At 29.8% G+C, this 15533-nt stretch overlaps 1 protein-coding gene across 2 annotated transcripts in view; it reads right to left on the bottom strand.

The window, feature by feature from the left end:
- Window positions 1-14835, bottom strand: part of LOC129981538 (cell adhesion molecule Dscam2-like) — an 833489-nt gene extending 818654 nt beyond the window's left edge. For both annotated transcript variants that reach the window (XM_056092410.1, XM_056092411.1), the window contains exon 1: window positions 14067-14835. In XM_056092410.1, coding sequence (XP_055948385.1) covers window positions 14067-14127 — 61 coding nt within the window. In that variant the 5' untranslated portion in view covers window positions 14128-14835. The remainder of the gene's footprint in view (window positions 1-14066) is intronic.
- Window positions 14836-15533: the final 698 nt, after the last annotated feature.

Below are 15533 nucleotides of genomic sequence, written 5' to 3'. Positions count from 1 at the left end.
TCAAATAATAATATAATTTAAAACAGATGATATAAAAATATTTTTGTTAATTGAATAAATATGTTGTTGTTTTTCATTCCCCTCGGATTGAACACTACTTCAAACCAGGCCCAAGGGATCGAGGAGAGAGGGCTGCAGTAGCTTCTGAGGGTAAAGACCCCTGAGTACCCGAGGGCAGTAGTCTGACTTTAGCTCATATGAAGATGACACACACACACACTCGCTTCCACAACCCTCTCTTGCAGGGGGGCTCTTTAACACACAGCACGGATAGAACACAGGATAAAGAACAATAATGCCCGAAACCAGGACTCGAACGTGAGGGAACTCCGATCGCGTGGAAGAAACGCTACCCCTAGGCCAGGGCGCTGACAATTGAACAAATATAATTAATTTTAAAAGTGACATTTTCTTCTTTCTATAATTCATCAGTATTCTATTTCATATTATAGTAGCTAATTTGAATTCTTAGTTTTTCTTCTATGTCTTTATAATTTTTTTTTCTCCTTTATATTTACAGATTTTGAATCACAGTCACAAATTGCCAAAGCTTACTTTCGAGGAAGCAAAAAAGATATGAAATGCTAGGAATATATTAGCTTTGAATCTTTTTATTTAGTTAACATTCACAGATGAATCTAAAACACTGGTTATGATATATATAATTGTTATTTATCCAGAAATTAAACCTCAAATTTCAGAATCTCTTGAAAAAAAATTCAAAATATCGACATTAAATCAGTTGCTGTCGAGAAAGAAGTTCTTGCATCTTAAAAAAAGAAGATCACTAACTTAAGAATAAAGTTATAATAAATTTTGAATTTTAATTGGAGAAATATCATAGACGAATCCAAATTTAGGTTATAAACCATTCTTGAAGTTCCTCTCAAAAGTCTGACTTCAAAATTTACTGGAATTCCGGCAATTCCGCATTGTTTGCAAGAACATTGAAAAGTTCCAAGGAAGTAATCTTACGTCACTTCCTTTTCGGATACTTTGAAGTGTCAGTCCTTTCGTGGGTGGAATTAGTAATTGCGATTTCGACTTGTCACGAATTTCCTCTTCCGCTTGACCGATCATTTTTGGCGTCACGTCAGATATCACGAAAAGCTAATAATCGCTGTTGAATAAATAATTCTTACATATCGATTTATAGGGAAATGAAATGACCTATCTAATGGAACTATAAATATCACTATTAAAATTGCAATAAACATTTCTGGCTCAACCTGATCTATTAGGTTTCGATAAATGAATTTCTAGAAAGGACAAATGCTCTTATAGCAATTTATTATAGTTGTCATTACGAGAAACGTTATTTAAATAAGCATATCAAGTGAAAAATATTGCTAAAAAGATTTCATTTCAAATCTATTAACATTTCCGAACTGACTCATAAGCATTTCCTGGTATAATATAACATCGTGCATTATATGTATTACAACAATGGCATCATTTCATATTCCAATGATCATAATGTATTTTCAAAATCTGTCTCTCCATTTTGAAGTTTTTGTTCGAGAATTTTTATCATTGCAATGCATTAAGGCAGTGAACTGTAATAAAAATGAGCATAGGTCTTTAAATCTAAAGTGAAATTCAATAATGAAGAAATGACCTATGAATCACGAGGCTGTTTTCTAGCAGATTGTTTTTGAAAAAATGTTAATAATTTGCAAAATGATGTATGAATTGTGACTTTTTCCATTGTCATTCTTCAACGAATGTGACACGATAAAAAATTCGAATTTACATACTAGAATGACAGTTAAAATCTTATATTATTGATGGTGGATTCCTTCAACATGTAGTAAGTTTTGAAGAAAGGATAATTTTTTAACTAATTAATTTTAATAAAGATGTCACTATTATTGTTTTTGAGGAATGCCAAGAACCACTACCAAGTCCCAGCCAACTAAACGTTTTTGTACGTGCTAAGAGGTATGCTGTACAGATGCAATATTTACTGCGTTGTTTGAGACAATGCCCTAAAAGAATTCCGTACTTAAAAATTATAACAAGGATAAATTATCACTTATAACTATGATTAATGCTACATTTGAATTAGATTTTTTGAGTAACCAAGTTATAAAATGTACAGACTGCTTGATTGTTATTACTGCAATCGCTGCTGCTGAGGAATACAAATGTGGTGCATTTGTGAAGAAAGGCATGGTTCTTTTCAATATATTTACTTTATTAGCTTCGCAATTGTAAAAATTTTTTACTCGAAAAAAATTTTATCGAAAGAAACAATTCTTTACCAGGATATTCAACCTTATCAATATACGAAAAATTATCTGCTATTTCGTTTTGCCTTTCATCAGTTATGATATGGCTTCCACATTTTACAAGAGGGGAATAAATTTTATTAAACATTTTCTTCATAATAAACCTTTTTGAGCACATGATTGTATGAAAATATGAAAGCATGATTTGAAAGCATTTGAACAAACATATTCATCTGGATAATATTGTTGAATCAATAGTACTAATCAGTAATAATAGTAGATAAAGGGAAAAATTATTTATAGCACTGCATGGTTAAAAGGTTGATTATACATTAAGTGACTGAAGATTTTGTCTGTTTGCAAAAATTCCATTGAAAATAATGTCAGTGTGTTATATTACATCCAGAGTTGTCAGAGTTGTCAGAGATTAGGTAACAAGATGTATCCGCTGAACTGAGATTCAGCAAATTATTTAAAATGGTTTGGCTTCAATTATCATTACTAAATACACGATTCCACAATCCTTTTAAGAAAATAAGATCAAAATCTCTTTCCAAACAAATAGTTATGCAGATATTAAAAAGTGTAGAATAAATAAAGATATAGGATGTTCTACGATAATTCATGATCTATCAAATTGGCATTTAATTTTCCGAGCAACATTAATTTTTTATAGGATTAAGTCCTTTGGAAAGTTCTGTTAGATTATACAGCTTTAATTAAACTTCATTTTATAATAGAAGCAACGCCAGTCTACTGTAAATATCCTCGGCATGAATCTATTATAGAACAATTTGTATAAAGGAATGCATATGCGAAAGTTTCTTACTGCACGAAATTATACTTATCCCATGAATAAGAAATTATTCAGAAAAATCAAGGCATTTAAGTATCTGAAAAGTTTTTTAAGCGAATATGTCTCTTCATTCATTGATTTGTGTTCTGCAAAAGTTATCTCAAAAATTTATATGGATTTCAAGTTTTAATAGTTGATATGAAAAGAATCTTTCCATTTTTTCAACTTCTTTAATGTAATAGTTTTGATTTTTGAAATTCTTAAAGACTTTAATTTAGAGAAAGAGATACTTTCATTTCTTCGAATAAGAAACTCGAAAATCTTGTACGCTATTTTACAAAAATGAAACGTTTTTAAATTGATATAATGACTTTAGAATCGTTCCTTCTTCTGAATATAGGTGATAATTATGATGCATATTTGTAAACATCCTGATGCGTAAACCTTGGAGTATAGTGGTGCAGCGACGGAATCTCATTTTTTAAGTAAGGTTAGATTATTGATGTTTATTAGGTAAATTCCTATAGGACGACTATTGAAATGGTTCTCTCTCTCTCTCTTTATTTATATGCGAATAACGCTTTGCTCATGGTATCCTGTGAATAGGATAGTAGGATAGTTAGAGTAATTTTTTTTTGGGGGGGGGATTTTAACTGGCTTGGAAAATAGTGGAAGTGGGAAAGAAATGTGGGAGGTTTGAAATTATGATATCGCTATAACTTTCTTAATATTGAAAATAGAAAAAATAAATCCAATTAGCCCAATTAGTGCTTCATTAAGACGAACAATTTTTGGAAAATAGTGGAAGGGGGAAGGAAATGGTGGGAGGTTTGAAATTATGATATCGCTATAACTTTCTTAATATTGAAAATAGAAAAATAAATCCAATTAGCCAAATTAGTGCTTCATTAAGACGAACAATTTTTGGAAAATAGTGGAAGGGGGAAGGAAATGGTGGGAGGTTTGAAATTATGATATCGCTATAACTTTCTTAATATTGAAAATAGAAAAATAAATCCAATTAGCCCAATTAGTGCTTCATTAAGACGAACAATTTTTGGAAAATAGTGGAAGGTGGAAGGAAATGGTGGGAGGTTTGAAATTATGATATCGCTATAACTTTCTTAATATTGAAAATAGAAAAATAAATCCAATTAGCCAAATTAGTGCTTCATTAAGACGAACAATTTTTATATTTAAAGATTTTCGATAACTGCAATATCATAGAAAACATGGACTGAAAAGGGATTTTCAAGCCCTAATTTTGGCTACTTCTAACATCAACGATTTATATTGCCTAGTATTTACTTAGATGTAAAAGACTCTACCTTTGCCTTCCACCTTGCTGAGAGAAATTTTTTTGTAACAGTTCAGATCGATGCATTCATTTGAACTTGGCTTAAATTAAATGGTGCTTCCAAAAATGTTCTTGTGTAGAAATTTGGGTAATATATGTCCCTTCTGAAATTTATCTTTTAATTATGGCTTAAATTTACTAAGTATATACAAAATAGCTCTCGCGCGTTTTCGAAATTCAAATGTTAGCCTGAGAAATCAAGCAGAAATATCTAATTCCAAAACTCATGTAAAAGTACTGAACTCTGCCTTATTAAAACTATTATATAATTAATTATTTGTTGACAGTTCAATGCAATCTAATGAATTACATATGTCTTGCAATAAATTAATGATTGTATAATATTTTCTTTGAAGAGTTTAACAAGGGCTTTATAAATGATATCGTTCTAAAAATAAATTCATGGCCCAGAATAAAAAGAATTGTCAACTATTAATCTGACATTCCGTGTCGGAGGGTTTGAAAAATACCCCACATTAGTTCTGGTGGTGAATTAATTGAAGAAATAATCGATAAAGAAGAAAAATTGTTCAGTTTATCATATGTATTCCAGAAGTTTCGTTTAGCTGCGACAAATGATGGAGTTTGATAGATGCTCTGAAGTTTCCAATACTTCTTATTCGATCCAACTTCTTTGGCTTTCTTTTTGTTTTTCTTTTGGGTTATTTATCCCGTGGTTAATTACATTTATTCCTGACTGTCCTGCATTATTCATTCCGAAATACATTTGGGTCCTTCTGATTTTTCAAATAATCGAAAGTTTCCGCAGTGATTTTGTAATCAAAGTGGATGGCAATTTAATGGGATTATCTGGGGGTTTGATAAGACTATAAATTACGTTACTTGATTCTTGAAAAATACTTTCAATTTTGCCATTGAAAAGTTAAACATGATAGGATTAGGAGCATTCAATTATTATTATATAGCTATAGCAAGTTATATAATAATAATTGAATTATTTGTCTCCACGTTTAAGTGTTGTGATTGTATCCACATTTAGTACATGATGCATTTCCCTGATTGGATAGATTAAATTAGATTAGTGTGGAAAAATTCACTTTTGAAGACATTTAATGTCTCACTTGGTTGAAAAAATATCTAATTTAACATTTTTCTGTTTGCTTGTGAACGCCTTGGACGCCTAAATTATTCATATGAAAATGATACTGGATATAACACACAAGTGGACATGTGCCTATTTGTCATCAATAGGATAAATCGGAAGTGTCGTAAAAATATGTTAAGCGAATTTGTCATCAGAACTGTTCAATTGTATAAAGATCTTCAAATCTGTCGACTTTATGATTAATTTTGATGCTTCTATAAATGAGGCCGAAAATGAATCGTGTGCAGTTGCTTCAAAACGGGTTGCTTATCTGATTAATCTAATCTAATTATCGCTCAACTGTAAATCTTTGTTAACTTCGAAATTGATTGTTTCTTATATAAGTTTGTTTATGCATCTACCTGTCAGTGGCAAAAAATAAATATACTTTTAGAAGATCTTTTGAAATTCCTTTTTCTAGATGTTACTTTTTCATCTGCACTTATCGTTTTGGATTGGGATGAAAGGCATTTCAACTGATTTCAGCAAAGGCCTTCCTATGTCTTAGAATTAGATGGAAATACACAACTATAAGGGAATAAAAAGGAAAATATATCATGTAGGATTAGGTAATACTGGATAGTGTGTCGCGTGAGATTTCATCAGCAACTAATAGGTTAAACATGTAGACAGTGTGTTGCAACGAAAGCTATGAAATTTAATTTTTAAGCTCCCACAGTTTGCTGGCGTAAAAAAATTAACTTTCACTATTAAATTTAAGATTTAATCATGATTTTAAGGTTAAAAATAGCTAAAATAGATTAATTATAAATCCCTAAAGGGATAATCAAGGTCTCTCGAAACAAATTCCCGTCATGCGCCGTCAAGCATTTTGATCTTTTCAAAGTTAAAGCTGATATAATTAATCAAATCTCTTTATATTGAAAAAAGAAAGATTGAGAGGTTGGAAGTCAGAAGATTGGAATGCCACCTCTTTTTAAGCTTAAAATCCAAACAAATGGCCTATTTTAAAACTCCTTAACTTATATGTAATGTAATATAAAAATTATTCATACTTTTTCGAAAGAAATAATTTTATGGAGTAGTTTATTTGCTGAACACAAGCATAGATTTTGCAAAATTGTGGCCATGATAATAGAATTTGATTTTCATAAAGGGTTAATATAACCGAATTTATATCACAATTAAGTAAAAGGAATAGACAAAAGTCACTTATTTCTTCTGTCCAGAAGGTATGTCAGAAGCAGATATTGATTATGGATACTCCACACAATACAAAGGCAATGCTCAAACATGGATAAATGTGTAAATCAAGAAGTTCCAAAACAAACAGCCTAATTATGAAACCGCGATGAGGAATGTACAAGGTGTGGTGCATCAGTTTTTGATCATTAAAATGCTACCATAAAACCGTTTGCTCTAGGCAATTGAAAAATTCTGAAAATGCAGAATAAGTGCGAAGTACTGTGAAAGAAAAATGTGGTTATCTGCTGGATACCAGCCAATACGAGGACAGTACGCTCTCAGGTAGAAGTGCGTGTACGAATGAATGAAGAATTGCCGAGACTTTGAGACATATTTGAAGCATGATGGAGGACGTGCAAGCTGCGATGAAACAATGGTTGAGTGTGAAAAAGTACCTTTATTTTAGGTATTACACAAATGATTGAATTTCAGAAATAAATGCATCTAAAAAGCATTGAGCGATATTGAGAAATTGTGTTCTTGTTCCTTCAATTTCTTCTTTCAATATTGTTCAAAAATAATATGGAAACAACATAAATGGAACAAAGATGTTTGGTAATTTATCACTATTTTAGTTATCTAATTCAATCTCTTCTCAACTTACTTTTTTTCAAGTTAATATGCCTTAGGATTGCGATTATATAGGCCAGTTGTCTGCAGACTTGTTAGTTAATAGAACTACTTACCAAAAATTTAGTAATTTGCCGCCATTGTTTCAGCCCACATATCAATCCGTCAATAAAAATATTACTAAAATAAGCACAATGGCAATTTTAACTTGATACACCACATAGGCTATTTTATGGAAGAATCACACTCAAGGAGCCAAAGCGCCACATTTGACTCGCGAACAACGGTTTGCCGATCACTGGTATAGGCTAGAAAATAGATTCTCGTTTTTGCGAAAAAAGTGTGTATGTGTGTGTGGGGGGGGGGGTGAGTAATTTAGTAAATACCAGATTATTTTAGTAATTGTCTTGTAGGCAGAATTGGTTGACCCCGACGGGGTCAATTGCCTTGGTTCCAATGACGTGACGAAGAATTTTCGGAGACGGGTATTGATCTACGTGTCATCTGCAAACGATTAAAAACTGGTAATATAGAGCCAAAATAAACCGCCAATATTTTGCAATCTGCAATAATGTAATTAAAACTAAAGAAGAAATATTGTGATTGAATTATTTTTCGCCTATGTTTTAATTATTTCTATTTTATGAACTGTTCCTCTACCTTTTTTTGCAATTTAATTTTGTAACATTTATTTTCTCATGATTTAAAATTCTTGGCTTCAAGACTTGACAATTTTACAGCTACCTTTAGATTTACTAGCTCTTTCTCTGCTCTTTGAAGGCTCTTATAAGGATGCTTTAATTTATCAACTATAAAAATGAATTGTTTATACATTATTATTTTACTGTAAATACTATAAGGGCTGTAAATAAATACTATCAACTTCAATTAAAACTAAAAACTTTTAGTGTCACGACATTTCACCAATACTGTTTTCTTTACAATAAGTAAATCGAAGGTTTCTCCTTTCATGGTTTTAGCACCAGATATTAGTGGTATCATTCACAGAAACATGCGTAAATTGTAGGATTCTCCTTTAACTTTTAGTTACAAGATGAAGAAAACTTATAAATTGCGTTTGACTGAAAAAATAAATCCAAGTCAACATAATTTCTCAAAGAGGCTACTTTATCTTCCATTATTTATTATTAATAATAAAAATTTAAGTGGTTTATACTCATTTACATATTCCTGTGTAATGCATTAAAATATGCAGTGTTTCAAAATAAAAAATGATTTCTAATATAACATTAGATTGAAGATAGTTTAATGCATAAATAATGTACGATGAAAATAAGATTGAAGATAATTGCATTCTGTCTGAAATCAAGGAATAAATTGTCTCGCAAGCACATGAAAGATAAACTTATTTTGTAACTAGATCAAAACTGTAATACCTACAAGCCATAAGTTCTAATTTCTTTCCTTTTACATTAGTGAAGTGGGTCCATTTAGAGCATCAAAACCTTAGATTGAGTTCTATTTTAAGTAAAGAAAAAATGTTTGATCATCTAGTTGAAAGTGAAGTTTTTCATTTCTTGCGGAATCAACTTTTGCTTCAAGAATTTCGTATAGACTAGAGCTGTCCCATGAATAGCGACACTTTTAAATATTTTTTCCACGACTGAAAGAATTTCTGATAAAAATGACAAAAACTTCTTTGAGCTGGTTAATAATTCCTTCCACTGATAAATATATTTTGAAATTCCAGAAATTTCATAGAATTAGTGAGCTTTTGAAAGCAAATTTACTTTTAGTATCACTGTTAATATTCATATTAAACCAACAGTATTAAATAAAACTAGATTGCATCCGCCTTCCTTAATGTTTTTTTCACCTTTATTAGGTTTCTAATGTATTATCGTCGCACACGTGTCTCGTCTATAAAAGGTTTTGAAATCGGAAGCTGTCTAGAGCTGAGAGAGTATTAGCATTAGAATTTTTTTAATCAATTACCCTAAAAAACTGAATATGCATTAATTACAAACTTTAATCTGAAAAATTATGTTCATAAATTATTTAATGTATTTGAACTAGGCAACCATCGGAATTTTTTAGTTTAAAAATTGTTTCAGTGTATTTTTCGGCTGAAAATAAAAGTACAGTGGAACAGTTATCGCCTCTGGTGCCTCTTTGGAATTTTTCAACATAAAAACAATGACAAATTACCTCAAAATAGAGCTTACTATCTAATTAGGTGATTGAAAAAAAATTAAGAAGTTAAAACGTTAACGAGTTTTTAAGTGATCTTAATTAGTTATTGATTCTCATTGCAATCTTTATGAAAATTGATGTTTCTACAAATATTCATTCCTTTTTTTCACATCAACTGCATATGCATAGCGGATATCAAGTCATTTATAGGAAAACTTCTTTATATAATGTCAATTTTAACATTTTTTGTTCTTAAATCGATGCAAATGACCGATGTCATCGCTGCATTAGTTTGGAAAAATATTTTTATACATTTTATCATTCATCTTAACTTTTAATTCTTTTGTTAAATCACTGAGGCATCTTTCTATTTGATAATATATTTTTATGAAAAATTTCCTTAATTTAAGTAGACTACACGCATTATATTAAAATACGGTTTTGAGTAACGATATTTGTTGCTATTTAAATCAGTGGTAGTGATCTCTTCGAAACTTTCTTCCATATTCTTCTAAAAAGATCCTATACACTTTCTTCCACATAAAATTATGGACATCCTGGAAATCAACGAAACAACAGCCTGGCATTGGAGAACGATATTTAAGAAATATAAATATTTGGCATCTGACAATTTTACTGAATCTATTGCAAGAATATTTATTTTGGATTCTTTTTTATTGGTTCAATGTTGATTCATCAAAATTGAAACGAATTTACTATTGAACTCGCAAGCTATTCTTGCCAGCGTCCTGGTCTAAGGGAAGTGCGTCTTCTCTGCGATTTGGAGGTCCCGTGTTAGAGTCCTGCTTGGGGCATGGTTGTTCTATACCCTATGTTCTATCTGTGAATTTTCTGAAAGATCCCTCTTGTAAAATGGGATTGTGCAAGCGAGTGTAGCAGTGCCAGATTCATATGAGCTAAAGTCAAACTTCTGCCTTCGGGTGTTAAGGGGTCTTTACCCTCTGAAGCTACTACACCCCTCTTTCTTCGATCCCTTGGGCCTGTTTGAATTGGTGTTCAATCCAAGGGGAATAAGCAACAGCAACAAACATTCTTTAATTTAAGTCATTGCATTTTAAGTTATAGCATTTACTTGCAGACGACAATACAGATTAATAAACGGTCAGCTGTTTGACGGATTTAATTCAAAATTTATTAATAATGGTTTTGATATACAAAAAATATCAATTTCTTTACTCTTAAAAACGATAATTTTTCCACGAAATATCAATGTTTATGAAAAAAGTTGATTTAAAACCGTTGCTCTCCATTTACATAATCGTAAATAAAGAAGCTTCCCTTAAATATTATATAATACATAAATAGAAGAAGATGTCAAAGGAATTAAATTAAAACGTGCTTTAAATTTTCATAGAATATTATTTTTCTTTAGTAAATAAATAGGGCAATGATTATAAAAATAAGAAAGTTCAGATTCCGAAGAAATATTTTATTTTGTTGTCGAGAAATAATGTAAATTGTATCCAATCAATATACCTAAAAATATAAAGATGAAGATTGTTAATATTACAAAATGAAGAAGAATACAAAACTTTAAATATCAAATTTTTTAAAAAAAGCATTTTTTTTTTTTTTTACTATTTCTACTATATATATATATATATATATATATATATATATATATTATATATATATATATATATATATTTAATTTAAAAAAAATGCACCAACTCAAATAATTAGAGTAAGATCATGTAATTGCATAATTTCAATTAGTAAAATAATAAATAATGATTTAATTTTAAATTAGTCAAAAAGATGCAGTTTTCAACTTTTTCTTGTAGGTATATGAGATATGTGACCGAATGAAAAGCTTGATCTTGGACTCTATAAGAAACTTCCATCTTCGAAAAAAGGGAAGAGAAATTTCAACATCCGATGAAATATATTTGAGCAATTGCGGAGAATGAAAGACAAAGTGGGTTCTGAAAACTTGTTTTAAAGAATCTAATGAATTTTGAGAATATATTTACATTTGCTTTCAAATTTTATGCACGATTAAGAAATACTAAAAATAAGGAAAAATGGAAGCACTGGAAAAAATTTATCAAAATATTTTTCATTGTCAATATTTAAAGAAGAAACACCATCATTATGCTTTCACATCAATTAACAGAAGAATAATCAGTAGAAAAATTCATTATTAGATTTTCAAATTACTAGGAAATATAAAAATTTAATTTATTTCAGTTATTAATTAATTTATTTTTTTTTTGAAAACGAAATGAAAAGAAATTGATATGAACCGGTATTTGTGACACACGTTTCTGTAAAATCATCGTAATATCATTAATTAGTTTTTCTGGTTTGGACTAATAAGGCTAATGTTCAGTATAAACATACACAGACCAATGGTTGTAAGAAGTTGTTGAAGCTGTTGATAATATTACTTTTAAGATAATCAACCTTTTCTTTGAAATAAGAAACTTTCATTTTCATGTAATATGAAAGTTAAGTGCAAGAACGAAAATAGAATCATTTAAAAGCAATAATTTAACTAAAATACATAATTTATATTCTGTTAGAATTGTTGAAAACGTGTGGATACAACTTTGATATTTGAAACTCATTATATAACTGAATATTTTATACATAAAATACATAAACTGTAATGCAGCATTGATTAAAGTAAATATTTTTTTTTCAAAAAGTTTAAAGGAAACTACGTGAGATGCTTTTCTTGTAATTATAGCACAAATATCTAACATATTTTTCTAAAGCGAGTTTTGTATTTCTGACGAAACTATTATAAATCATCGATTTATAGGAATGGGAAAAAAAATCTATAAAAGGGGGGAAGGATTCTATTTTTTTATTTATTAATTTTTAATCAACGCATTCTTTGCATCAATGGTTTATTTAGTTGTTTCCATTCTTTTATAATTAAAAATGAGCGTCTATATAACAGACGTTTTATGCACTTTCAAATTCGCGTGTTAACTTTTAGGTTCTTCAAACTGCCGATTCAAATAGAAATTCATTTGCTGAAAAAAATTGGAAATTATTCAATTTAAATATTCCTGCATTTTATTAATTGTGTTTGTTCATGTTTCAATGTTATAAACATAACAATGAAAAATTTCGATGTCATCTTTGAGTTTTATGGTTTTACGAATATGATTGAACTTTGTAAGATAAAATTTTTTGCATGTATGAAGTGAATTAATATATATAACTTAAATGATTATATATTGGTTTTAGTCATGATAGTAACAAATAAACTGCCCAACAAAGTATCTCAGACAAAATAATATTTTGAAATTAATGTAGCAATTAACTAAATTTAAATAAAATTGCATCATATTGAATTGACGATAAGAAAGCTCAATTCTTTGATAATCACTGTATACAAATATAGAGAAATATCACTATTGTCTTGTTTATACGTAATAGTTAAAACGTCAAAATATATTATCTAGAGAATTCAGTTCAATGGGCTGGAATCACTTAATGGATCGCATCCTCTGAACTCGAAAAATAATATTCGAAAAGCTGTAATAGAGCTGAAGCATGTGTATGTGAAGAACGATGACAGAAGTTTATTGTGTTCTGAGGATAAAAGTCAGTATATTATTCAAAACTCACAAATTTTAAGATTCTATAACACGTGGCACCGATCCATAAATGTAAAACTCGAATTTTCTTCCACACGCATTCGATTTTCCAAAGCGTTTTAAGAAACTGTATTGAAAATTTAATCATATTTATAAAATTCATAATGTGACTCATGCCCAAGGAAAGATGATAATACTTTTATTTATTGAGTTTTGTTTCAATGCATTTTTATTCAATGGAAATATGAATGTATATTATTGTTAGAACTGAAGAATGACATATTAAAACATGTGAGAAACAGAAAGAAACAGTTTTTGTGCCATTAGCTGATTATTAAGATTTTATAAGAATCCTTTATTTTAAATGAAGGATACGAAAAGAAAATTTATGAAACAAAAGCAAATAAAAAATATAGAAGCAAATGGACTTATTGGCCGTGAAAATAAAAATTTCAATGCATTTAAAATAATTGATTATAATTTACAAAATGCTCCATAAAATGTTGGAATAATATTTTTTTTATGCTACCTGACATATTTTTTTGAAAATTTGCAATTAATTCAAAGTCAATAGATTTCAATTTTATTTCCTATAAATATAAGACAGCACTTAATTACGTGGAAAAGCGGAAAACATTGATTTAGTTTGATTTAGATTTGATATGAAATTTCAGGGATTTTCCAAACGCATTTTCTTTTTTTTTCCATATAAACATTATACCAAGTCTGAAATCAGTTTGCTTCTGTATTTACGAATGGTAGGAAAACATTTAATCAATATTCAAAATTACTTGAGCATTGATTAATTATTTGGGTCAGCTATAAATATAAACGCTAAGAAAAATAATTATTTCTTGAAAAAGATTTTAACTCAGTTTAAATGCTAGATTGTTGGGAAGAAAACAAACATTGTATTATATTCTAGTTCAAATCCATACTTGTGGAAATAAATATACGTTTCTATCAATAATAAATTCAAATTTTCATTTTACATAAATGCTCATTTTATTCTGTGGGCTCATTACTTGAGATCGACACGTTTAAAAAAAGTTTCAAATATTCTTTCACTTACCGCTAAAAATCCAGAATGCAAAAATTGGCACAGCATACACCCGTAGTCCTTTGGAAGCCATGTGCAGTATTGTATATCGCCAAACTAACACTTCAGTAACAGATAATAATGTACCCTGTAGTTTATAAAATCCTTAGTTCTCAGCAACAACGAATAAGGTTTCACCAGTCATTTTGATCACAAGCTATTATATATCTATTAACACGTATTTATCAGCTATTTAGTCTAAGAATTGGATGCAATAGATTGTTATCTTAAGTATATTATAAATTTCGGGAGGTATAACAGTTTGTAAACACTTTGTAACTTTATTTCACCACATTGCTATGCAGTCATTCTTAAAATGTACACAAAGCAAAATGATCAGTTGTCAACAATACATTCACATCGATAAATTTGTAGATATCTATTAGACTTGAACGACAGAGATTTTAAACATCCAGTTAAAATTTATCAACAACATTCATCAAGATACAAGAGGAGTAATTCAAGATTATATATATATTTCAGCTGTCATTCGGCTCTAAAAGTTAAAACATCAACAATTACACCTTTTAACGTCGAGAATCTAAATTTCCACTTTTTAATCAGTCAAAGGGCCAAAAAAGTATAAATATTAAATATTTATCCACATAAATATATCCTAACAATGGGCAATTAAAGCCAGCAGAACACCTGTAAATCTGTCTTCACCACGATGCCGGGCAAAAAAACGCACGTGTTTCTTTGGTCGCAACAGCAAACGCTGCTCTGTGATTTAGATCGGGAGAAACACACGTCTCACGTCCTAGCACTCCTGAATCTCTTCTGGAAATGAAAAGCGGGAGTTCTCCGGGAAATCCTGGAAAACGGGAGTGAGAGAAAGGGGTGGTGGATCACAGGGTGCGCTGCAATCGCGGGAGTGTTTATCCCGCGAGTCGCTTGCGGCTACGGACGGCTTGTTTTATAGCGAGGCATAAAAACCTTCGCCAGAACCGTTTTCGCCGCATTAAAATTTTATGAGCAAAAAGAGATGAGCGTTGGGAGTAGGAGCGGGGGTGGAAGGGCGGTGATGGATAAAAAATGGTAGGTTCGTGGTTCTACGGTGAAAACAGAAATTTTGCAAACGAAAAAAGTATTAAAAATGGAATAAGAATAAGGGAACTTTTTTTTTAGTCATAACTTTTTTCCAACTACCCACAATGTAAATGGGATGATTTATTTGTTTTGGATAGCAGAAAGGTGTGAAGAAATAGATGTATTTGCTGTTGAATTAAAAATAGCTTTTTGGACTGATTGGATAATATTTCAATTATTTTTTTTTATTACACGGGTTAAAGTAGAATTATAACGGCTGGAAATTAAATTATAATTTATTAATATTAAACGGTAAATAAGTGCAAAGTTTACTCAAGGATATCTTGAATTTATAACTAAATTCGAAAATTTAATGATGATTTTGATGAAAATTTATTTTGTTCATTCAAT

The sequence above is a fragment of the Argiope bruennichi genome, chromosome 8 (genome assembly GCF_947563725.1).
Source record: "Argiope bruennichi chromosome 8, qqArgBrue1.1, whole genome shotgun sequence".
Taxonomy (NCBI): Eukaryota; Metazoa; Arthropoda; class Arachnida; order Araneae; family Araneidae; genus Argiope; species Argiope bruennichi.
This window is presented reverse-complemented; position numbering and strand designations above follow the sequence as displayed.